Source organism: Mesoplodon bidens (assembly GCF_964165515.1).
Source record: "Mesoplodon bidens genome assembly, chromosome: 8".
Taxonomy (NCBI): domain Eukaryota; kingdom Metazoa; phylum Chordata; class Mammalia; order Artiodactyla; family Ziphiidae; genus Mesoplodon; species Mesoplodon bidens.
Genome location: NC_138165.1, coordinates 78,955,437 through 78,979,658, shown reverse-complemented (window position 1 = coordinate 78,979,658; position 24,222 = coordinate 78,955,437). Strand labels below are relative to the sequence as shown.

At 38.5% G+C, this 24,222-nt stretch overlaps 1 protein-coding gene and 1 pseudogene across 6 annotated transcripts in view; one reads left to right on the top strand and one right to left on the bottom strand.

The window, feature by feature from the left end:
* Nucleotides 1-24,222, top strand: part of HYCC2 (hyccin PI4KA lipid kinase complex subunit 2) — a 69,138-nt gene that overhangs the window by 30,643 nt on the left and 14,273 nt on the right. For all 5 annotated transcript variants that reach the window (XM_081242444.1, XM_081242446.1, XM_081242443.1 and 2 more), the window contains 5 exons: nucleotides 2,872-2,952; nucleotides 4,256-4,371; nucleotides 11,529-11,624; nucleotides 14,294-14,410; nucleotides 23,750-23,837. In XM_081242444.1, the coding sequence (XP_081098570.1) occupies nucleotides 2,872-2,952; nucleotides 4,256-4,371; nucleotides 11,529-11,624; nucleotides 14,294-14,410; nucleotides 23,750-23,837 (498 nt within the window). The remainder of the gene's footprint in view (nucleotides 1-2,871; nucleotides 2,953-4,255; nucleotides 4,372-11,528; nucleotides 11,625-14,293; nucleotides 14,411-23,749; nucleotides 23,838-24,222) is intronic.
* LOC308621728 (RING finger protein 122-like) lies at nucleotides 14,754-16,393 on the bottom strand (annotated as a pseudogene). Its single transcript has one exon. The product of its transcript is annotated as an RING finger protein 122-like (transcript).

Below are 24,222 nucleotides of genomic sequence, written 5' to 3'. Positions count from 1 at the left end.
GAGTTTAGTGTTTTAGATTATGTTTGACATTAAGCTATCATTTGTCTTGTTTAATGTAATAAAATTCAGTAGTGGGACAAGTGAAGCAAAAAATTTTGTATAGTGGGATGCCTGACAAGTTCTTGACAGTACTTGTTTGTGCTATGGTTTAATTATCTTTTGGTATCTCAAAAATAGTGTACTGTTTTAAAAATGCTCAATTATATATCAGAAATGTAACCTCAGGTTTCTGTCTTCTTTTAATTCCCTTGATACCTGTGTTCTCTCTTCTCTGTGGTTCTTGATTTTTCTTACCACACTGGATTTCTTTTATATATTAATTTCTCTTTCTTCTTTTCTCACTCCAGCATTTCTCCCTTGCTTCAGTAGCCCAAGAGAGAGTTTTATATTGCCCTCAACTTAAAAAAGTTTCATAACACCCTTCTCCACAGATATATACACAGATATAAATAAAAAGTATTTGGCTTAATTCGAAATTTAGGAATAAAAATTAAAATTTTATTGCCTAACTTAAATCAGGCCCATTCATCTTAGCATAGATGTTCTCTGAGTCACAGTGGCCCAGATGTGGTGGTAACTATTTTGCCTACAGAGTAGTTAAATGATCTTTCTAGGGATTTTTAAACCATTTTCATGCCAAAATTAGAGGTATGGCCATTGTTCACATGTAATTGATACTCTCCTATGACATATTAAACCCCAAAACTAGCCCTATAGGGAAGTTCTTTTGGGTTTGTGTCTTGGTGATGATAGTTGTTTGTTTTTTTTTCCCTGTTGTTTCTTCCTCTGATGCTGTGCAACTACTCAGTCTCTGTCTGACTACCTTCCTTCTAGGGCAGTCTTCTCTGTCTGGATTTTATGCCAGTTGTGTATACTAATATGAGTTTTAAAAGAAACAGACTAAAGACAGTAGAGAAAAGGAGTGATTCAGGAGGAGCATTTCACCCCTCTAATTGCTGGCGTCTGTAGGCAGTTTTTTTTTTAAACATTATTAGATCTTTTATTATTTTTTAAATAGGTTCTCACAACTGTTTTTTTGGGGGGGAGTGCTGCACTGGGTCTTCCTTGCTGCCCTCAGGCTTTCTCTAGTTGCGGCGAGCAGGGGCTGCTCTTTGTTGGTGGTGCGCGGACTTCTCATTATGGTGACTTCTCTTGCTGTGGAGCACGGGCCCTAGGCATGTAGGCTTCAGTATTTGTGGCTCGTGGGCTCAGTAGTTGTGGCTCACGGGCTCTAGAGCGCAGGCTCAGTAGTTGTGGCGCACCGGCTTAGTTGCTCCGTGGCATGTGGGATCTTCCCAGACCTGGGCTCGAACCCGTGTCCCCTGCATTGGCAGGTGGATTCCCAACCATTGCACCACCAGGGAAGTCTGTAGGCAGATTTTTATTGATACCTGTAGAAGATTGGCGGTGCTAGAGACTGTAGAAATAGATGCTGTTGACCTTTTCAGTGAAAGATAAAGTGCTTTTAAAAATCACAGGAATGTTTTTGTAGTCAGTAAAAACCACTTAAGTATGAACTTATGATTAGTCACTTGGACTACTATTAATCATGTTAATATGTAGCTTATTTCAGGTCATTAATTTATTGCTGAATAATTGTAAGATTTTCTTTTAGTTAAGATTCATCCTGTGTTACAACAGTGTTTTTCTTTTTTTTTTCTATGAATTTATTTATTTTATTTTTGCTACATGCAGGCTTTCTCTAATTGCAGTGAGCGGGGGCTACTCTTTGTTGAGGTGTGCGGGCTTCACATTGCGGTGGCTTCTCCTGTTGCGGAGCACAGGCTCTAGGTGCACAGGCTTCAGTAGTTGTGGCTCATGGGCTTAATTGCTCTGTGACATGTGGGGTCTTCCCTGACCAGGGCTCGAACCTGTCTCCCCTGCATTGGCAGGCAGATTCTTAACCACTGTGCCACCAGGGAAGCCCTGTGTTTCATATTTTAATAAGTGTGGATTTTTTGGCTAAAACCTTTAATTTTAATTTTTTATGTGGTGATTCTACCTTTAGCTTTCTGAGGAACCTCCATACTGTTTTCCATGGTGGCTATACCAACTTACACTCCCACCAACAGTGTAGGAGGGTTCCCTTTTCTCCATACCCTCTCCAGCATTTGTTATTTATAGACTTTTTAATGATGGCCATTCCGACCAGTGTGAGGTGGTATCTCGTAGTTTCGATTTGCATTTCTCTAATAATTAATGATGTTGAGCATCTTTTCATGTGCCCACTGGCCATCTGTACATCTTCTTTGGAGAAATGTCTATTAAGGTCTTCTACACGTTTTTCGATTGGGTTGATTGTTTTTTTGTTGTTGTTGAGTTGTATGAGCTGTTTGTATGTTTTGGAGATTAAGCCCTTGTCTGTCTCATCATTTGCAAATGTTTTCTCCCATTCCAAAAATACGGAACACTTCACGAATTTGCATGTCATCTGTGTGCAGGGGCCATGCTGATCTTCTCTGTATCATTACAATTTTAGTATATGTGCTGCCGAAGCGAGCGGTGATTTTAATCTTTTAAACTCAGTCATGTTTCAACTAAAAGATCTGATCACTTATAATCTCCCTAGCCTGTATGTAAATTTATCATGAAATTTGTGTGCCTACTTCATGTCTTTGTTGTCATGGTGTATTTGATTGATTGTAGTAGTAATCTTTCAGTGTTTCTCAAAGGATAACTCAACTACCAAAGTGTACAAATCTGCTAATAGGTTAGAAAAGATACACTAGGGTAATAATATTTTTATATATTACTATTTCTAAACATTCTCCTCAATTGCCAGTGATATATTTGTTAAGAAAGTAATTATTATTTCTTTTAATATAGTCCTATGATTATTTCATTATCTCTGCTTTTTTTTTTTAACCATAGGAAATTGCTGATAAAGATGGGAACAATAAAGTTCTGTCTTTTACTATCCCTTCCTTATCCAAGCCTTCAATATACCATGAGGTAAGTAAGACTGGAAAGGTAGAATTTTTAAAAATTATGTTGAGTAAAAGTCAATTTCTTACTAGAGATAAATATTCCTAACACATCTTTACTGATTTGTTTCTTAATGGAGATGTTTGTTATTAGTGATATAAAGCTGAGCTGTTGTCAAGGGAGAGAGAGTGTAATTAATGGAAAATTTTCCTCTAGTTCTGGTTTATTTCTTTTTCATTCTTCTACCAGTATCATTTTTGGTCTTTTTTTTCAAAAATACTTTCAAAAATATTCTTTTAATTTTTTTGTCTTCCATATTAATTAGAAATCATCTATGTTAGATTGATTTATTTTCATTATTTTTTAGGAAAATAATTACACTTCTGATTTTTGCTTATATTTATTTGGTTGAAGATTGTGAGAACACTGATAATTATATAAGTAGATGACTCCTGTTGAGCTGAACTCCTTCTGCCTGCTCTCTTTAAGGACATAGACTTTGAATCAAGCTTCTTGTCTGTAGTGGCCTTCAGTGCATAAACTTGTGAGGAAAGTGCTTAAAGAAACTTTACCAGTAGTCTAAAAATTAAAATCCATTTTCTTACCAACAAACAGTATCCAGTTGCCTCATAGCTCTATGCAACTATTTATTTTCTCAATTAATTCCCCTGGGACTTTGTTTTGTGTTGAAAATAGAATGCCTCCTATTTAACCAGGGCTGATTTTAGCATAGAACATTTCTGAGTAATAGATTTTGCCTGTGTGTTACAAAATAAAATGGAGGGTAGTGAAAAGTGTCCAAATGGATGGTTCTTCTAACTTTAGAAACATGAAATCAATTATGTCACTATTAAAGAGACATTTGATCCTAGTATTCTTGTTTGTGTTCCATAATTATAACTCTCTGCACCTTGCTTTCTTCAGTGTGGAATGAGATTAATGAGAGCAGCAACCTTCCTGAAGTTAGAAAGACCTCCAGGTTTGAATGCATAGTCCCCAAGAGTGCTCTGCATTCTGGAAACAAACAACTTAAAGTTGATTCATTTGTAGCCTTTATTCTGTTCAACGACTTTTCTTATTCTGTCCTAAATATAGATTCACTCCATAATATTTCAAAAAACAAAGCAGTGTATTTTTAGTTTTATATATTGTATAAATATTTTTTAAAAGGAGCTGTAGAATGTATATAATAGAAAAGTGGAAGAGGTTTTGAAACGGAAGAAATGGTCTGAAACTGTCTTTTGTTGAGACAGAATTAAATATCCTCACATGATATAGATTTTTACTTCATTTTAGAGACACAGTCTCATACTTTACCTTGTTTTTGTAGCCCTCAACAATTGGATCCATGGCTTTGACAGAAGGGGCATTGTGTCAGCATGATCTCATCAGGGTTGTTTACAGTGATCTTCATCCGCAGAGGGAAACATTCACTGCACAAAACCGGTAATGGTCAAAACTGTAGACAGTAAAAATTGTTAATTTATGCTTAAGTTATCTACAATTACTTTGGTTCAGGTTTGGTGTGAGAAAAGACAAAGTTAAATATGTCATACTAGTGAAATACATCATAGCAGTGAAATACTCATCCGTAAACGTAGCAGCTCTTTGTTGGTCAATAGAGAGTTGTTCACAGGGCCCCATCTAGGTGATAGATAGAATCTGGCAGATTGTCAGGTGGTGCCAAAGTTGGCCCTAGGGAAAAAGAGGTTTCCTGCCTCCCTGCTTATGAGTACTGTAAGTACTTCTTTCCATTCCCTTGGTAGCATGTTTCTGCACAAACCATTTGCACCTTATTATGGAACTCTTCTGGCACTTATAATGGGACTCTTCTGGCACTTATTATGGAACTCTTCTGGTGTTTTTCTGACATTACCCAGGATATTATGGGTATTTCAGATTTCAGGATTATTTTGTGTTTCAGTCATGGGGGCAGTCTCACTTCGTACCCATTGGTAAGCATGTTGTCTCTCAAATGGAAATTTTCTGGTCCCAAATCCCAGAAGTTGTTGCTAGGTGGCACTTACTGGCTTCTGCCATAAGCTCAAGTCTGTATTCCACACAGGGCTATTGTTCAGCAAATTAATGACCTTGTAAGCTTGGGCAATCTTATTGATCCCAGTTGAGCATGTTCAATTAATATTAGAGGAAGGATGGATGGATTTACATGCCTTCTGTTTTACAATACTAGATAGGGGAAGTGTTCCTCAGACACAGACACAGTATCTGTTCCCATAATGCATTCAGGTAAATGAGACACAGTCACTTCACATAAAGTTCACCCAAACTTTCACCTTAATCCTGTCAATCATCGCAGTCTTAGAGCCTTTCAGTCTAGCCGTTACCAACAAAGAGAGCCTGTGTCACCAGCCCCCACTCTAAACAACTTGTCAGGTATGACATAGGTTACTTCCCAGAAGCTGAGGGCAAAGGCTAAAACTTTCTTTGGGCATGGCCAAATTTTTTACCATACATTGCCCTGCATGGTTATTGTGAGAAGTAAATGAGATGATGCTTAAAACATGCTTAGCACAGTGCCTGGAACATAATATATGTTAGTGATACTATTATTATTATTCTTTTTTACAAAATGTTTATTTATTTATTTACTTGGCTGTACCGAGTCTTAGTTGCAGTCTGTGGGATCTTCGGGATCTTCGTCGCGGCATGCGGGGATCTTTAGTTGCGGCATGTGAACTCTTAGTTGCGGCATGTGGGATTAGTTCCCTGACTAGGGATCAAACCCAGGCCCCCTGCATTGGGAGTGCGGAGTCTCAGCCACTGGACCACCGAGGAAGTCCCGATACTACTATTTGTTATATAATATTTTATGTTCATAGTAAAATAGTACTCTTATCTTATTGGTTATAATATTAGAGTTATGGAAGGACTATAGGATCAAGCAGATTTCTCAGTTATTGACCTTTGATCAAGTGCTTCAGTCTGGAATTCCAGTTCTTCTTAAGGGTCTTTCCAATATTACACATATGATAGAAAACACAGTGGCTTCCCTTGTTTCCTAACATATTGGAATTCAGCTTTAGTGATTGTTCTTTATTAGCCAGCAGGGTGCTGTATAACACCTGGAGAAGGCCTTATCCCAACTTAAAGTAACAACTTAATTTTTCTCTATACAGTTATGTTGGGGTACTCAAATCATTTAATAATAGAAAATGTATATTAGAATAGTGGTTCATAAGTACTGTTTGCAGACTAGTTTGCATTAAAATCATCTGGTTACCTGATTCCTTTTTTGTTTTCTCATTTTAATTTTTTAAAGTATAACAATATATACTTGTGGTACATTTAAAATAGAACAGAGTATAAAGTAAAAATAGGCAAGAGTACAATGAGAAAAGTATATGTCCTCTTCCCTCTAACCACCCATTTCTACTCTCAGTAGTTAAATTATTAGCAGTTTTTTATGTGTCCTTCCAGAAAATTTTCATGCATGCAAAAGCATATATTCAACCTTAAACACTTGCAGACCCATACACACTGGATTCATTTGTACATGTTGTTGTACAACTTGCTTTTTTTTTTTTTGGCCACGCCACGTGGCATGTGAGATTTTAGTTTCCCCACCAGGGATTGAGCCCACACCCCCTGCAGTGGAAGTGCGGAGTCTTAACCACTGGGCCACCAGGGAAGTGCCCATACTATCAGTTTTTAACCACTCTCATTCTAACTAAAATTTAGATTTTTTCCAGTTTTTTTAAACAATCTTATAAGGAACACAATATTTTTTGTATAAATATTTGCATGGGAGCACCAAAGTATCTGTAAAGTAAATTCCTAACAGTGAAATTTCCATGCTAAAGAATGTCTGCTTTTTCAGTTTGAGTTAGTATTGCCAAATTACCCTCCCCAAAACTGATGGACTAATTGAATCTCCTATGAGTAGTTTGAGAGTGCCTCTTTCCTCATACTAACCCCCAGTACTGGATATTTTCAAATTTTTTAATCTTTGCCAATCTGAACATTAAAAATTGATGTCACATTATTTTACTTAGCATTCCTTTAATTATGACTAGGCTTGAATGCTTTTAATATGTTAATTCATTAAGTATTTTTCTTGACCTGTGAACTGCATATTCGTGTCCTATGTCCATATTTCTTATTGAACTGTGTATTTTTTTTCTAGTGATTGGCAAGGGTTTTATTTGTTTATTTATTTATTTATTTAGTTTGTTTGTTTGCACCGAGAGGCTTGCGGGATCTTAGTTCCCCAGCCAGGGATTGAACCCATGCCCTCTGTAGTGGAAGCACGGAAACTTAACCACCGGACCACCAGGGAATTCCCCGAGAGTTTTTTAAGTATTGAGGAAACTGCACTGTGTTTTATATTTGCACATTTTAAGTTAATTACTGACTTTTAAATTTATTTTAAATTAAGATATAATTCACATACCATAAAATTCGCCCCTTTAAAGTATACAATTCAGTGATATTTAGTGTATTCACAAGCTTGTGCATCCACTACCACTAGCTAATTCCAGGATGTTTTCATCACACTAAAAAGAAACTCCCCTTTCCTTTCTCCCCAGCCCCTGGCCACCATGTATCTCACTTTCTACCTCTATGGTTTTGTCTATTTTAGATGTTTCATATAAGTGGAATTATACAGTATGTGGCCTTTTGTTGTGTCTGGTTTCTTTTACTTAACATGTTTTCAAGTTTCGTTTATGTGGTAGTGTGTAGTTCCTTTGTATGACTGAATAATATTCCATTATGACAATATACATTTTGTTTATCCATCCATCCATCAATTGATGGATATTTGGGTTATTTCCAGTTTGGGAATATTTATGAATACTACTGCTGTCAACATTTGTTTACAAGTTTTTGTGTAAACATTTTCAGTTCTTCTGAACATATACCTAGTAGAATTGCTGGGTTATACGGTATTTATTTCATTTTATTTTACTTTATTTTATTTTTATTTTTTGGCTCCACCACATGGCATGAGGAACTTCCCTGACCAGGGATCGAACCCGTGCCCCCTTCAGTGGAAGTGCGGTGTCTTAACCACTGGACCACCAGGGAAGTCCCTATATGGTATTTAACTTAATACTTAACTTTCTGAGGAACTGTCATATTGTTTTCCAGAGTGGTGTACCATTTTGCATTCCCACCAGCAGTGTATGATAGTTCCAGTTTCTCAACATCCTCACCAATACTTATTTTCCATCTTTTTGATTATATCCATCCTAGTGGGTATGACAATTGGTATCTCATTATTGTGCTATTGTTTTGTCTTTGCTGTATATGTTACTTTTTTGTATAGCCGACTGTATCAGTAATACACACACACACACACACACACCCTTTTTTTTTTCAGTTAAATATGCATTAGTCCTACAGAGCTTATTAAGAAGAACTGCAATCTCCAGATCCCTCTCCCTTCCACTTCTCCCTTCCCAGATGTAACAACTTTTAACCAGTGGTTTTCAGCCAGGGCACTTCTGCCCGCCAAGGAACATTTGGCAATGTCTGGAGACTTGTTTGTTTGTCACAACTGAGTGGGAGGGAGGACTGCTACTGGCATCTCAAGTGTAAAGGTCAGGGATGCTGCTCAACATCCTACCATGCCTGGGCCAGCCCCCCACAGCAAACACTTATCTAGCCCAAAATGCCGATAGTGCTGAGACTGAGAAATCTTGCTTTTAATATTTACCTCCACTTCTTTGATTAATTTACTGCTTTTTAATTTTTCACTTTGGGCCATTATCTAATAACTTATCTCCAGGAAAGATAAAAATTTAGGTTGTTACCTCTCTCATTGTCCTATCTTATGTTGTAATTCTGGGGAACTCATTATTTAGATTTCTCATTATGAATGATCATTGTTCATCAGAGCTATTCAGGCTGAGCTTTGTGATTAGTTTATTACTTTTCCTTTCCTGCATATCTTTTTGTTTTCCTTGAAGTTCATCGTTAGCCTTTTGTTTTCTTTGTTTACTATGTGCTTTGTAATTCAACCCTGCAAATTTTCTGTCAGTTTTCTACATAGCCTTCCAAGACTTCATTTACACCAGTTATTTTCTCAGTTTTATCTCAGAACCTTTTGACTTATTCCAGTCTGGACTGTGTTACCCTCTTTGCCTGGTGTACACATTATGTTGGGATCTTCCCTCACTCTTATCCTGGGAATTCTCTTTGTCTTTTTCCTGTGTGGATGGATCCACTGTTTCCTGCACCCTATATCCTCATTTTTTGTTCCTAGTATTCTGAAATTCCTTTGTGGTATTTCTTGGTGTGGGTTTATTTCCTCCTTTGTGCTGAGCACTATGTGGACCTTTTCTATTTGGAAACTCATGTCCTTCAGACTGGGAATTTTCTTGAATTATTTTTGTTAATTAGTTTAGGCTCCCCAATTTATCTGGTCTTTTACTATTTGTCTTTTATCTATCTCGTCTTTTATTATCTTTCTTCTGGAGCTTTTATTATTTGAATGTGGGAACTCCTGTTGTGGTCCTCTTTCCTCTTCCATTCGCCATATGTTTTTCCTTTTACTTCACTTTCTGTGGTATTTCCTCAATTTCATCCACCAATCCTTTTCTTGAGTTTTTAATTTCTGTCATCATATTTTGTGTATCTAAAAGGTGTTCTTGTTTTCTGAGTGGTCTTTTAAAATAGATCCTTTTTGGTGTTTTTGGTTTTTTTATTTTTTAAAACAACATCTCATCTTTTAGAATTTTTTTTTTTTTTTTTTTTTTTGCTGTACGCGGGCCTCTCACTGTTTGTGGCCTCTCCCGTTGCGGAGCACAGGCCCCGGACGCGCAGGCTCAGCGGCCATGGCTCACGGGCCCAGCCGCTCCGCGGCATGTGGGATCCTCCCAGACCGGGGCACGAACCCGTGTCCCCTGCATCGGCAGGCGGACTCTCAACCACTGCGCCACCAGGGAAGCCCATCTTTTAGAATATTAATGATAATTTGCTTTATTTTTTCCTCTTCTATGTTCTCTGTGTCCTCCAAATTGTGCCCCCGCCACCCCCCATTTCTTTATTTTGATCTCATTTTCATGTTAGTGAAGTTCCTCAGGTGTCTGGTAATCCTTTTTTCCCACTTATGTTTAAAAGTAGGGGAATAAAAAAAATGAGAAGCTATGGCCATGTTGGTAGGGCTAGTTGATGGTGAACTTCACAACTTCTCACTGGGCCATCCAGCTGGGGAACTTCCCAAGTCTATATCTTTAAGTCTTTCCTCTTAGGGTGGTCAAATTCCCCAAAGAAAACTCTTCCAGTCTCTTAACCAGAGGGCTTGCTGCTAGCATTCTGATGACCACATGGGGAAGGAGGACTTGAGGTCTCAATATCCAATAAGACCCATTTCACTTAAGTTTTCTATTTTCAGTATCTTCCCTTCCTCCCCCACCCCCCGCCCTGACCCCAAATCATAATTGTGCCTGGTGGTTCCCAGGTAGAAATTTCTCTTTTATCCTTTCAGAAAATAAATCTTCAGTTTCAGAAAATAAATCTTCAATAAACCTAGCAGCATAGAGAAGGAGAAAGGATCTGAAGATGTGCCTGCTTCCACATCAGACTTTCAACTCACTTTTTACTTTTTCATTTTGAAATAATTTCTGGCTTACAAAAAATGTTTCAAAAATAGTACAGTGAGTTTCCATATACTCTTCACCACCTATGGGAAGCTTTTTAGACAAACAACGTTCCTGGGTCCTGCCCTCAGAGATTCTAATTGGGTCATTCTGGGTTGAGACACAGGAATATATTATTCCAAAATGTCCTTAAATAACTAAAATGTGCATCCAGGCTTAGGAGCCACTTTCTTAGTGATCATAAAGATTAGGAGAGCATTCATTTATTCATTCAATAAAAATTAATTGAGCAGTAATAATGTATTAAACACTATGCTGGACACTAGAGTTAGAGATGAATAAATCAAGGTCTGTGTCCTAAAGTTGCTTATTACTAAATAGATAAAACAGAGGTAAAGACAGAGTTGATTTAGTGGGATAAATGCTGTATTAGAGCTACACAGATAAAGGGAACAGTGTTTGTTTGTTTTAGTTAGAAGAATTAAGAATGGCTTTATGTCTGAGATTAAAGTTTGAGCCAGAATTTGAAACCTTAGCAGGAGTTTCCCAAGTGAGAAGTATGTTCTAATAAGAAAGGGTAGCATCCATAAAAGCAAGGAATTTTGAAAGGTTATGGCATATTCATGGAATGGTATAAGATTGATGTAGTGTTGTGTATGTGGTAGACAGTAGAGGGAAGTAGGGTTGGAGAGGTAGGTTGAGGGTGGGTTTTAAAGGACTTTGTATGCCATGATAAGTTTGGGCTTTATCATGCAGTCAATAGGAATAGTGGATTAATGTAGCATAGAGGAGTCATCTGTTCAAGCATGTTGGGGGTTTTTCTGAGGAAGAAAATATAGATGGCAGCAAGAGCTGTGACCTTTAATAAGGCAAATGGAAATAGAGAAATTATTGAGGTGGATATTTCAGTACTCTGATTGAGAAATTATGAAGGTCAATATTAAGGCATTGTTGTTATAACCGTCAAACGAAGAAATCATTTGCTACAGTCTCTAAGTAGAAATAATTGTAATCCTTTTTCCTTGTTTTTGTTTTTTCTAGGTTTGAAGTCCTGAGTTTCCTCATGTTATGTTATAATTCTGCTATTGTGTATATGCCTGCTTCATCTTACCAGTCTCTTTGCCGAATGGGCTCCAGGTAAGAAGAATAATTATCATTAACCTTCACACATATTTATTGAGCACATTCTCTCTGGTAGGCACTGTTCTAATTTCTGGTGATACAGCAGTAAACAAAACTCAGGGAACTTACATTCCTATAGGAATCCTTATCCCTCATGCATCATGATTTCTTGAAAATATTTCAGTTATTAAAGCATTTTCTAGCTCAACATTGAGCTAAGCCAAGATGTTTTAGGTTTAGGGTGGTTTAGTGATATACCTAGTCACTGCCTGGATGCCAATTTTTATAAATCACTTTGAGTGATTTGAATAAATAGTCCTCTATGTAGAGAAAGTCATAAGAAACATGAACTTTTTCCTTTATATATCTCACAAATAACTGTCTGCTTTGGATAAGATTAGCAGTGACATCAATTATGTGTATGTCTTATTTGTATTTGTATATTCTAATCTTTACTAAATCAGAATTTCTAATAATTTGGACAGACCTGAGCTGAAATTTTAAATTTCCACTGTTGAAAAAAAATTAAGTAATATAAATGAGATTGGAGACAGAGGAGCAGAATTTTGATTATAGAAGGAACACTCAGTTTATCCTGCCCAGTTGATTTTTATTTGAGGAAACTAAGCCCCCACAGAAGTTAAATGCTATTTTAGTTTTTCTATTGCCTCATAACAAATTACACCATGAATTTAGTAGCTTAAAATAGCATGCATTTATTATTTCAGTTTCTTGGGGTTAGAAGTCTAGGTATCATTTAGGTGGGCCCTCTGCTTAGGGTATTACAAGCTGCAGTTAAGATGTTGGCTAGAGTTGCGGTCTTATCTGAGGTTCATTTGAGGAATTATACACTTCTCTTGGCAAAATTCAGTTCCTATAGTTGTAGGACGGGCTTCATTTTCTTGTTGACTGTCTGCTGAAGGCCAGTGGTCAGTTCCTCTTACATAATATAATCACATAACGTGTACGTGTACGCATGCGAATCCTATCACCTTTGCCTTGTTACAAGCAAATCACAGGTTCCAACCACACTCAAGAGGAGAGGATAACACAGGGTGTGAATACCAGGAAGGAGGGATCATAGGAATCAGGGCCCCTGACCCCACCCCTCAAAGAGTCTGCCCACTGCAAATGCTTTGTACACATTCATGCTGTTGTATTATTGGGAAGAGACCAAAACTCAGTTTTGCTAAATGGAGGAAGGCCGATCTAAGTTAGCTATGAGATTGATTTATATATTATCTTAAAGTTCACTTGCCTATAATAACATGATTAATGACTAACAAAATTCTTGTCTCGGGCTTCCCTGGTGGAGCAGTGGTTGAGAGTCCGCCTGCCGATGCAGGGGACGCGGGTTCGTGCCCCGGTCCGGGAAGATCCCACGTGCCACGGAGCGGCTAGGCCCGTGAGCCATGGCCACTGAGCCTGCGCGTCCGGAGCCTGTGCTCCACAACGGGAGAGGCCACAACAGTGAGAGGCCTGCGTACTGCAAAAAAAAAAAAAAAAAAAAATTCTTGTCTCTAACCTAGATACTGTTATCAAGAGAGTATATTGTTTAAGCACTTGCTGCCTATCTACAGATAAATTTATTTATAAATGACTATTTTTTGGCTCATTAAAACAAATCTGCCATATCTCTAATTGGTAACATTACTGTGGCATGATATAGAGTTTCTTAATAACAAAAGTGATGATAGAGTTTAGTAGTCCTCAGACTTTTATTCACATATCCCCTAAGGAATTTCAAAAAACTGTGTAGCCTTTGTACACTTTTAAGTTAACATTTAAATTTTTTATTCTGTTTTAAATAGTTGTAAATTATATGATTTTCAGTAGGTAAATATTGACATAATAAAACAAATAATTGTTGATCACTATTTTAAATGTATATAATGTAAATACACAGTGATCTGATTGATAACCACCATCATCCCATGTATGGAATAAATGAACAAGCTTTTCTTTAATAGTCTAACATTCTTTTTCTCCTTAAAATTGAATTTCTGTTCCACTTTATCCACATAATTTTATCCTAATATCGTGCCATATTATACTTACAAATCTTTTATTGATCACCTAATTATACATCTCTGCTACCAAAAAAATGTGTAAATTAAAAATTAAAAAAATATTTCCTGACCATAATGCACAAAACACTAAAAAATTTCTTCTGGACTCACCATTACAATTATTCTAATAAATTAATTTCTTAAAATAATAGAAGTACATAACAGTTTTTGATAATTATTAAGGGTAACTTTTCTGGAAGCATCTCTTAATGAGATGGAAAACAGAGAATTGTTTTTGATACTTTGGTTATTTGTTTTGAGATTTCTGTATCTTCCACTCATTCCATCCTGATTCAATTTGGGATGTGTGAAAGTTATGCATTTCTTTTGTGAAGAGGGAGAAGGATGATTATGAAAGAGATGCCTATTTGAGAAAAGTTATTACTTGTATTGATATAGTCCACTAGAATGTACGTTTTATGAGGGCACAGATTTTATTTTTATCTTTTTGCCTGTTTACAACTGTATGCATGGGCCCAGGATAGTGACTGACACATAGCAAGTACTCAAAAAATATTTGAGAAATGAGTCATTGAATAAGTGAATTTATGGAAACAAAAATGTTTTATTTAATGTATCAGGAAATCACATGTGATAAATAATGTATTTTCCTAGGGTTTGTGTGAGTGGGTTTCCACGGCAACATGAAAAACACTGGAAAGAACTCTGTGGTCGAATAGTATTGGATCCTGAATTTATGGTGCAACTTCTCACAGGAGTTTATTATGCCATGTAAGTAGGTGTACTGTGAAATTGGGTGAATTCTTTCTAGTGTTTGGAAACTTATGTTTCTCTTTTTTCCTTATTAGTTGCACAACACTGAATTTTTTGTTCCATTATGGACCCATTATCTTGTTTTTCTAATATGAATTTCTTTTAGTACTTTTTTTTTTAGAGAAACTTGTTATTAAATTTAATTTTCTTTAAATACATACATTTTTCCCACCCTCACCCACTTGGGGGAGGAACAGAAAACCCCTACCCCTTCCATTTGGGGGATTCCATGTATAAAGCCTGAGATGGTGAGGGTGAAGTATAAAAATACTATTTACAAAGGGGAAGAGGGTGTCCACTGCGACCTTAATATTCAGACACCCCCATTCCCAGGCCCCTTTTTGCTCCTTTAGAAAAAACCCTGGGAATCCATTTGGGTGTAGACCAAGCCCTTCCTCTGGGGCAGTGGATACTCAAACCCCAACATGGAATAGGAAGCTCTGAGATCAACCAAAGAACAGGGAACAGATAGCACCTCAGATCTAGGAGGGGGAGGGGGCTGCCCTCTACCCCCCTGTAGTCAGCAGGCCGGCCAGACAGCCTTTGTTTCCATAGGTCCCATGTAAACATTGACTTTTCTTCTGTTCATCCCTGCTCTTGCCAATTTCCTACAGAGCCTCCCTTGCTTCCACTGGAGGCACTTGGTTCCTCCATCTTTCCTTCCTTCCCTTCTAACCTTCCTCTGGAAGGAGTGGGGAGGGGACGGGGAGGTCACAGGTGGGGCAGAGCCCATCTCATCCCTTCTTCTAGGTCAGGGCAGCTTGTCCTCCTCAGCGGAACCTTCATGGGAGTGTGCTCTAAGTTCTTGGGCAAATAGGAATGGATTTCTTTTCCCAGAGCAGGGACAAGGCAGGCAGATAGTCCAGTACCAGGATACAGTGGTCCTGATGGGCAAGTCCATCAAAACTGAGTAGCAGGGAAGAAGGTTTCAGGAAGCAGAGAGGTGGGCAAGTCTAGTCTCACCCTGATGCTGGAAGACCAGCCCTGCACCGCCGCCCCTCCAGGTGAGCATGCCCATCACCACCCAACAGTCTTGTTCACCACCTCTTTGTGGAAGGACCAGGCACCCATGAGGCTAGAGGTCTTCTCCAGGCCTTGGTATGGAGGCAGCACTCACACCAGCTCATCCAGTAGGATCCCGAGGCTCTGGGTGGCCTCTGAGGGACCAGCAATGGGCTTGTTACACATGGGGCAGACACAGCACACTTCCAGCCACTTCACCAGACACTTGTGGTGAATGGCATGTTGGCATGAGAGCACACCCTGCTCATCCTTCCCCTTGGAGTCTTCCAGACAGACTGCACAGGTCTGCCCATATAACTAACTTCTTGGCATCACCTTTAAGCACCACCACTTTATATCCATATCGTTTGCTCTATGCCTAGTTCCAGAGTTTGCTGATAAAATAGCAGCCGAAGATGAGGCTGAGCATGAACACAAAGATGCCTGTGCCGAAGATGACCATGTAGATGTTGAGGGGAAGGTCTTGGAAACTGATGGGTGGCATCGAGCAGGACTTGTTGGGGCTCACCAGTCCTAGGCCGCAGAAACACCCATTACACCACTGGAATGGGTGCATAAGTGAACTCTCGGTTGGCTTCCTCAGGCGAACGAATGCAGGTGGCGGGTCGGGCAGGCGGGCTGGGCGCACCGGCTTGCGGGGTTGCAGGAGGGGTGGATGTGGAGCGCGGCAGCCGCCTTCGTCTGCAAGTCGAACTCTCTTTTTTAGTACCTTTTTTTTTTTTTTTACATCTTTATTGGAGTATAATTGCTTTACAATGGTGTGTTAGTTTCTGCTTTATAACAAAGTGAATCAGTTATACATATACATATGTTCCCATATCTCTTCCCTCTTGCATCTCCCTCCCTCCCACCCTCCCTATCCCACCCCTCTAGGTGGTCACAAAGCACCAAGCTGATCTCCCTGTGCTATGCGGCTGCTTCCCACTAGCTATCTATTTTACGTTTGGTAGTGTATATATGTCCATGCCACTCTCTCACTTTGTCACAGCTTACCCTTCCCCCTCCCCATATCCTTAAGTCCATTCTCTAGTAGGTCTGTGTCTTTATTCCTGTCTTACCCCTAGGTTCTTCATGACATTTTTTTTTCTTAGATTCCATATATATGTGTTAGTATACGGTATTTGTCTTTCTCTTCCTGACTTACTTCACTCTGTATGACAGACTCTCGGTTCATCCACCTCATTACAAATAGCTCAATTTCATTTCTTTTATGGCTGAGTAATATTCCATTGTATATATATGCCACATCTTCTTTATCCTCTCATCCGATGATGGACACTTAGGTTGTTTCCATCTCCTGGGTATTATAAATAGAGCTGCAATGAACATTTTGCTACATGACTCTTTTCAAATTATGGTTTTCTCAGGGTATATGCCCAGTAGTGGGATTGCTGGGTCATATGGTAGTTCTATTTGTAGTTTTTTAAGGAATCTCCATACTGTTCTCCATAGTGGCTGTACCAATTCACATTCCCACCAACAGTGCAAGAGTGTTCCCTTTTCTCCACACCCTCTCCAGCATTTATTGTTTCTAGATTTTTTGATGATGGCCATTCTGACTGGTGTGAGATGATATCTCATTGTAGTTTTGATTTACATTTCTCTAATGATTAATGATGTTGAGCATTCTTTCATGTGTTTGTTGGCAGTCTGTATATCTTCTTTGGAGAAATGTCTATTTAGGTCTTCTGCCCATTTTTGGATTGGGTTGTTTGTTTTTTTGTTATTGAGCAGCATGAGCTGCTTGTAAATTTTGGAGATTAATCCTTTGTCAGTTGCTTCATTTGCAAGTATTTTCTCCCATTCTGAGGGTTGTCTTTTGGTCTTGTTTATGGTTTCCTTTGCTGTGCAAAAGCTTTGCAGTTTCATTAGGTCCCATTTGTTTATTTTTGTTTTTATTTCCATTTCTCTAGGAGGTGGGTCAAAAAGGATCTTGCTGTGATTTATGTCATAGAGTGTTCTACCTATGTTTTCCTCTAAGAGTTTGATAGTTTCTGGCCTTACATTTAGGTCTTTAATCCATTTTGAGCTTATTTTTGTGTATGGTGTTAGGGAGTGATCTAATCTCATACTTTTACATGTACCTGTCCAGTTTTCCCAGCACCACTTATTGAAGAGGCTGTCCTTTCTCCACTGTACATTCCTGCCTCCTTTATCAAATATAAGGTGACTGGGGCTTCCCTGGTGGCGCAGTGGTTGAGAGTCTGCCTGCTGATGCAGGGGACACGGGTTCATGCCCCAGTCCAGGAAGATCCCACATGCCGCGGAGTGGCTGGGCCCGTCAGCCATGGCCACTGAGCCTGCGCGTCCGGAGCCTGTGCTCCGCAACGGGAGAGGCCACAACAATGAGAGGCCCGCGTACCGCAAAAAAAAAAAAAAAAAAAAAGGTGACCATATGTGCGTGGGTTTGTCTCTGGGCTTTCTATCCTGTTCCATTGATCTATCTTTCTGTTTTTGTGCCAGTACCATACTGTCTTGATTACTGTAGCTTTGTAGTATAGTCTGAAGTCAGGGAGCCTGATTCCTCCAGCTCCATTTTCTGTTCTCAGGATTGCTTTGGCTATTCGGGGTCTTTTGTGTTTCCATACAAATTTTGAAATTTTTTGTTCTAGTTCTGTGAAAAATGCCAGTGGTAGTTTGATAGGGATTGCATTGAATCTGTAAATTGCTTTGGGTAGTAGAGTCATTTTCACAATGTTGAGTCTTCCAATCCAAGAACATGGTATATCTCTCCATCTATTTGTATCATCTTTAATTTCTTTCATCAGTGTCTTATAATTTTCTACATACAGGTCTTTTGTCTCCTTAGGTAGGTTTATTCCTAGGTATTTTATTCTTTTTGTTGCAATGTAAATGGGAGTGTTTTTTTAATTTCACTTTCAGATTTTTCATCATTAGTGTATAGGAATGCCAGAGATTTCTGTGCATTAATTTTGTATCCTGCTACTTTACTGAATTCATTGATTAGCTCTAGTGGTTTTCTGGTAGCATCTTTAGGATTCTCTATGTATAGTATCATGTCATCTGCAAACAGTGATGGCTTTACTTCTTCTTTTCCGATTTGGATTCCTTTTATTTCCTTCCTTCTCTGATTGCTGTGGCTAAAACTTCCAAAACTATGTTGAATAAGAGTGGTGAGAGTGGGCAACGTTGTCTTGTTCCTGATCTTAGTGGAAATGCTTTCAGTTTTTCACCATTGAGGACAGTGTTGGCTGTGGGTTTGTCATATATGGCCTGTATTATGTTGAGGAAAGTTCCCTCTATGCCTACTTTCTGGAGGGTTTTTATCATAAATGGGTGCTGAATTTTGTCGAAAGCTTTCTCTGCATCTGTTGAGATGACTATATGGTTTTTCTCCTTCAATTTGTTAATATGGTGTATCACATTGATTGATTTGCGTATATTGAAGAATCCTTGCATTCCTGGGATAAACCCCACTTGATCATGGTGTATGATCCTTTAATGTGCTGTTGGATTCTGTTTGCTAGTATTCTGTTGAGGATTTTTACATCTATGTTCATCAGTGACATTGGCCTGGAGTTTTCTTTTTTTGTGACGTCTTTGTCTGGTTTTGGCATTAAGGTGTTGGTGGCCTCGTAGAATGAGTTTGGGAGTGTTCCTCCCTGTGCTATATTTTGGAAGAGTTTGAGAAGGATTGGTGTTAGCTCTTTTCTAAATGTTTGATAGAATGTGCCTGTGAAGTCATCTGGTCCTGGGCTTTTGTTTGTTGGAAGATTTGTAATCCCAGTTTCAATTTCAGTGCTTGTGATTGGTCTGTTTATACTTTCTATTTCTTCCTGGTTCAGTCTTGGAAGGTTGTGCTTTTCTAAGAATTTGTCCATTTCTTCCAGGTTGTCCATTTTATTGACATATAGTTGCTTGTAGTAATCTCTCATGATCCTTTGTATTTCTGCAGTGTCAGTTGTTACTTCTCCTTTTCCATTTCTAATTCTGTTGATTTGAGGCTTCTCCCTCTTTTTCTTGATGAGTCTGGCTAATGGTTTATCAATTTTGTTTATCTTCTCAAAGAACCAGCTTTTAGTTTTATTGATCTTTGCAATTGTTTCCTTCATTTCTTTTTCATTTATTTCTCCTCTGATCCATATGATTTCTCTCCTTCTGCTAACTTTGGGTTTGTTCTTCTTTCTCTCGTTGTTTTAGGTGTAAGGTTAGGTTGTTTATTTGAGATTTTTCTTTTTTCTTGAGGTAGGATTGTATTGCTATGAACTTCCCTCTTAGAACTGCTTTTGGTTTTGGGTCGTCATGTTTTCATTGTCATTTGTTTCTAGGTATTTTTTTATTTCCTCTTTGATTTCTTCAGTGATCTCTGGGTTATTTCGTGGCATATTGTTTAGCCTCCATGTGTTTGTATTTTTTACAGTTTTTTCCCCTGTAATTGATATCTAGTCTTATAGCGTTGTGGTCGGAAAAGATACTTGATACAATTTCAATTTTCTTAAATTTACCAAGGCTTGATTTGTGACCCAAGATATGGTCTATGGGCTTCCCTGGTTGCGCAGTGGTTAAGAGTCCACCTGCTGATGCAGGGGACACGGATTCGTGCCCTGGTCCGGGAGGATCCCACATGCTGTGGAGCGGCTGGGCCCGTGTGCCATGGCTGCTGAGCCTGCACGTCCGGAGCCTGTGATCCGCAGCAGGAGAGGCCACAGCAGTGAGAGGCCCACGTACTGAAAAAAAAATTAAAGATATGATCTATCCTGGTGAATGTTTCATGAGCACTTGAGAAGAAAATGTATTCTGTTGTTTTTGGATGGAATGTCCTATAAATATCAATTAAGTCCATCTTGTTTAATATATCATTTAAAGCTTGTGTTTCCTTATTTAGTTTCATTTTGGATGATCTGTCCATTGGTGAAAGTGGGGTGTTAAAGTCCCCTACTATGATTGTGTTACTGTCGATTTCCCCTTTTATGGCTGTTAGCATTTGCCTTATGTATTGAGGTGCTCCTATGTTGGGTGCATAAATATTTACAATTGTTACATCTTCTTCTTGGTTTGATCCCTTGATCATATGTAGTGTCCTTCTTTGTCTCTTGTAATAGTCTTTATTTTAAAGTCTATTTTATGTGATATGAGAATTGCTACTCCAGCTTTCTTTTGATTTCCATTTGCATGCAATATCTTTTTCTATCCCCTCACTTTCAGTCTGTATGTGTCCCTAGGTCTGAAGTGTGTCTCTTGTAGACAGCATATATATGGGTCTTGTTTTTGTATCCATTCAGCCAGTTTATGACTTTCGGTTGGAGCATTTAATCCATTTACATTTAAGGTAATTATCATTATGTATGTTCCTATTACCATTTTCTTAATTGTTGTGGGTTTATTTTTGTAGGTCTTTTCCTTCTCTTGTGTTTCCTGCCTAGAGAAGTTCCTTTACCATTAGTTGTAAAGCTGGTTTGGTGGCCCAGCACCATTTAGTAAAGACACTATCCATTCCCTATTTTATATTCTCATATTTGTTTAAATTAATTGATTATATATGCATATGTTTATTTCTCAGCTCTCCATTCTGTTCCATTGATGTCTGTGTTTTTAGGCCTAAAACTTTGTGATACAGTTTGAAATTAGTAAGTATCATGCCTCCAGGTTTGTTGTTGTTTCTCAAGATTGCTTTGGCTATTCAGGGTCCTTTGTGGTTCCGTATAAATTCTAGGGTTGTTTGCTCTGTTTCTATGAAAAATGTCACTAGAATTTTGATAGGCATTGCACTGAATTTGTAGATTGCTTTGGGTAGTATGGACATTTTAACAATATTAGTTCTTTCAGTCCTTGAGCGTGGAATATCCTTCTGTTTATTTGTGTCTTCTTCAGTTTCTTTCATTGAGGTATTATATGAAAATCATAAGTGTACAATGCTCAGGTCTTTCACCTTCTGAGTTAAATTTATTACTAGGTATTTTTAAATTTAATTGTTAATGGGATTATTTTCTTAATTTCCCTTTCTGATAGTTTGTTATTAGTGTATAGAAAGCAGATTTTTTTTTTTTTTTTTTGGCACACAGTGTGGCTTGTGGGATCTTAGTTCCATGACCGGGGATTGAACCCACGCCCTCAGTATTGAAAGGGTAGAGTTTTAACCAATGGACCACTGGGGAATTCCCTTTTTTTTTTTTTTTTAAAGAAATGCAGTAGATTTTTGTCATTGCTTTTATACCTACAAGTTTACCAAATTTCTTTATTCTAACAGTTTTTTGGTGTAGTTTTAAGAGTTTTCTACAGTTGACTCTTGAACAGCAAAGGGTTTAGGGGTGCCAGTTGCACAGTTGAAAATCTGAGTATAACTTTAAAGTCAGCCTTCCATATCTACGCTTCAACCAACCACAGATTGTGTATTACTGTAGTTGGTATTTATTGAAAAGCATCCACGTATAAGTGGTCTTGTGCAGTTCAAGCCCGTGTTGTTCATGGATCAGCTGTATTATATATCATGTCATCTGCAAATAGAGACAGTTTCACTTCTTTTTTTCTGATTTGCTAGAACTTCCAGTACCGTGTTGTATAAAAGTTGCGAGAGTGGACATCCTTGTCTTGTTCTTGATCTTAGAGGAAAAGCTTTCCATTTTTCACTGTTGAGTTTGTTGTTGACTGTGGGCTTATCATTATGGCCTTCATTATGTTGAGCTACATGCCCTCTGTACCCACTTTTTTGAGAGTTTTTTAATCATGAATGGATTTCAGATTTTGTCACGTGCTTTTTCTACATCTATTGATATGATTGTGTGATTTTTATCCTTCATTTTGTTAATATGGTATATGGTATATCATGATTGATTAAATTGTAGACGTTGAACCATCCTTGCATCCCAGGGATAAACCCCACTTGACCATGGTGTATGATCCTTTTAGTGAATTGTTGAATTTAGTTTGCTAATATTTTGTTGAGGATTTTTGCATTTATGCTACGTTCATCAGGCATATTGGCTTGTAATTTTCTTATAGTATCCTTGTCTGATTTTTGTATAAGGGGGATGCTGGCCTCGTGATATGAATATGGAAGTGCTCACTCTTGGAAGAATTTGAAGATTGGTATTATTTCTTTAAATGTTTGGTAGAATTCACCCATGAAGCCATCTGGTCCCAGACTTTTGCTTATTGGGAGGGTTTTTTTTGTTTTTTTTTGTTTTTTTGCGCGGTACGCGGGCCTCTCACTGTTGTGGTCTCTTCCGTTGTGGAGCACAGGCTCTGGACGTGCAGGCTCAGCGGCCATGGCTCACGGGCCTAGCCGCTCCGCGGCATGTGGGATCTTCCCGGACCGGGGCACGAACCCGTGTCCCCTGCATCAGCAGGCGGACTCTTGACCACTGCGCCACCAGGGAAGCCCTATTGGGAGGTTTTTGATTACCGATTCAATCTCCTGTGGGTACAGTGATGGGTCTGTTCGGATTTTTATTTCTTCATGATTCAGTCGTGGTAGGTTGTATATTTCTAGGAATTTATCCATTTTCTAGGTTGTCCAGTTTGTTGATGTATAATTGTTCATAGTCCTTTCAGTACTTTTAAAATAGCCAAAATACAAGTACTCATTAAATTGAAGACTAGAAACTGTCAGGTTTTCTGTATGGAACTCTATGTCTTCCTACGTAGTTCATAACCCAGGTTTTCATGAATGCATTAAATAGATCACCCTAAATAGCAACACATGATAAAAAGCAATTAATATGTAGAGACTTCTGTAAAATATTTTATTTTTAGAAAGTTTCATGACTTTCTTTTTTTAAAATTAATTAATGAATTTATTTATTTATGGCTGTGTTGAGTCTTCATTGCTGTGCATGGGCTTTTCTCTAGTTGTGGCGAGTGGGGGCTACTCTTCATTGCAGCGGACTTCTCATTGCAGTGGCTCCCCTTGTTGCGGGGCATGTGCTCTAGGCACGTGGGCTTCAGTAGTTGTGGCATGCGGCTTCAGTGGTTGTGGCTTGTGGACTCTAGAGCGCAGGCTCAGTGGTTGTGGCATACGGGCTTTGTTGCTCTGCGGCATGTGGGATCTTCCCGGACCAGGGCTCAAACCCATGTCCCCTGCATTGGCAGGTGGATTCTTAACCACTGAGCCTCCAGGGAAGTCCTGTAAAATATTTTAAATGTTAGTATTGAAATCTTCATTTTGTTCTTGTAACCAAGAAATGAAATGGTGCAAAAAGTAACGTGAAAATCTTGTTACAGAACCAAAATAATAGGACTTGGAAGAATAGAAAAGATGGTTGTTGAATATTAGAGATATTTGCTAAAGATAGTAAATAATCTGCTTCTCCATAGGTATAATGGACAATGGGACCTTGGCCAGGAAGTCCTTGATGACATCATTTATAGAGCTCAGCTAGAACTCTTTTCTCAACCGCTATTGGTAAGTTGTTATATTTAGTTTTTTTTTTTTTTTTTTTTTTTAAGTTTATTTATTTATTTTTTAAATTAGTTTCTGCTTTATAACAAAGTGAATCAGTCATACATATACATCTGTTCCCACATCCCTTCCCTAAGAAAGAGCTTTTTTTTTTTTTTTTTTTTTTTTTTTTTTTTTGTGTACGTGGGCCTCTCACTGTTGTGGGCTCTCCCATTGCGGAGCACAGGCTCCGGACGCGCAGGCTCAGCGGCCATGGCTCACGGGCCCAACTGCTCTGCGGCATGTGGGATCCTCCCGGATCGGGGCATGAACCCGTGTCCCCTGCATCAGCAGGCGGACTCCCAACCACTGCGCCACCAGGGAAGCCCTATATTTAGTTTTTATTAAA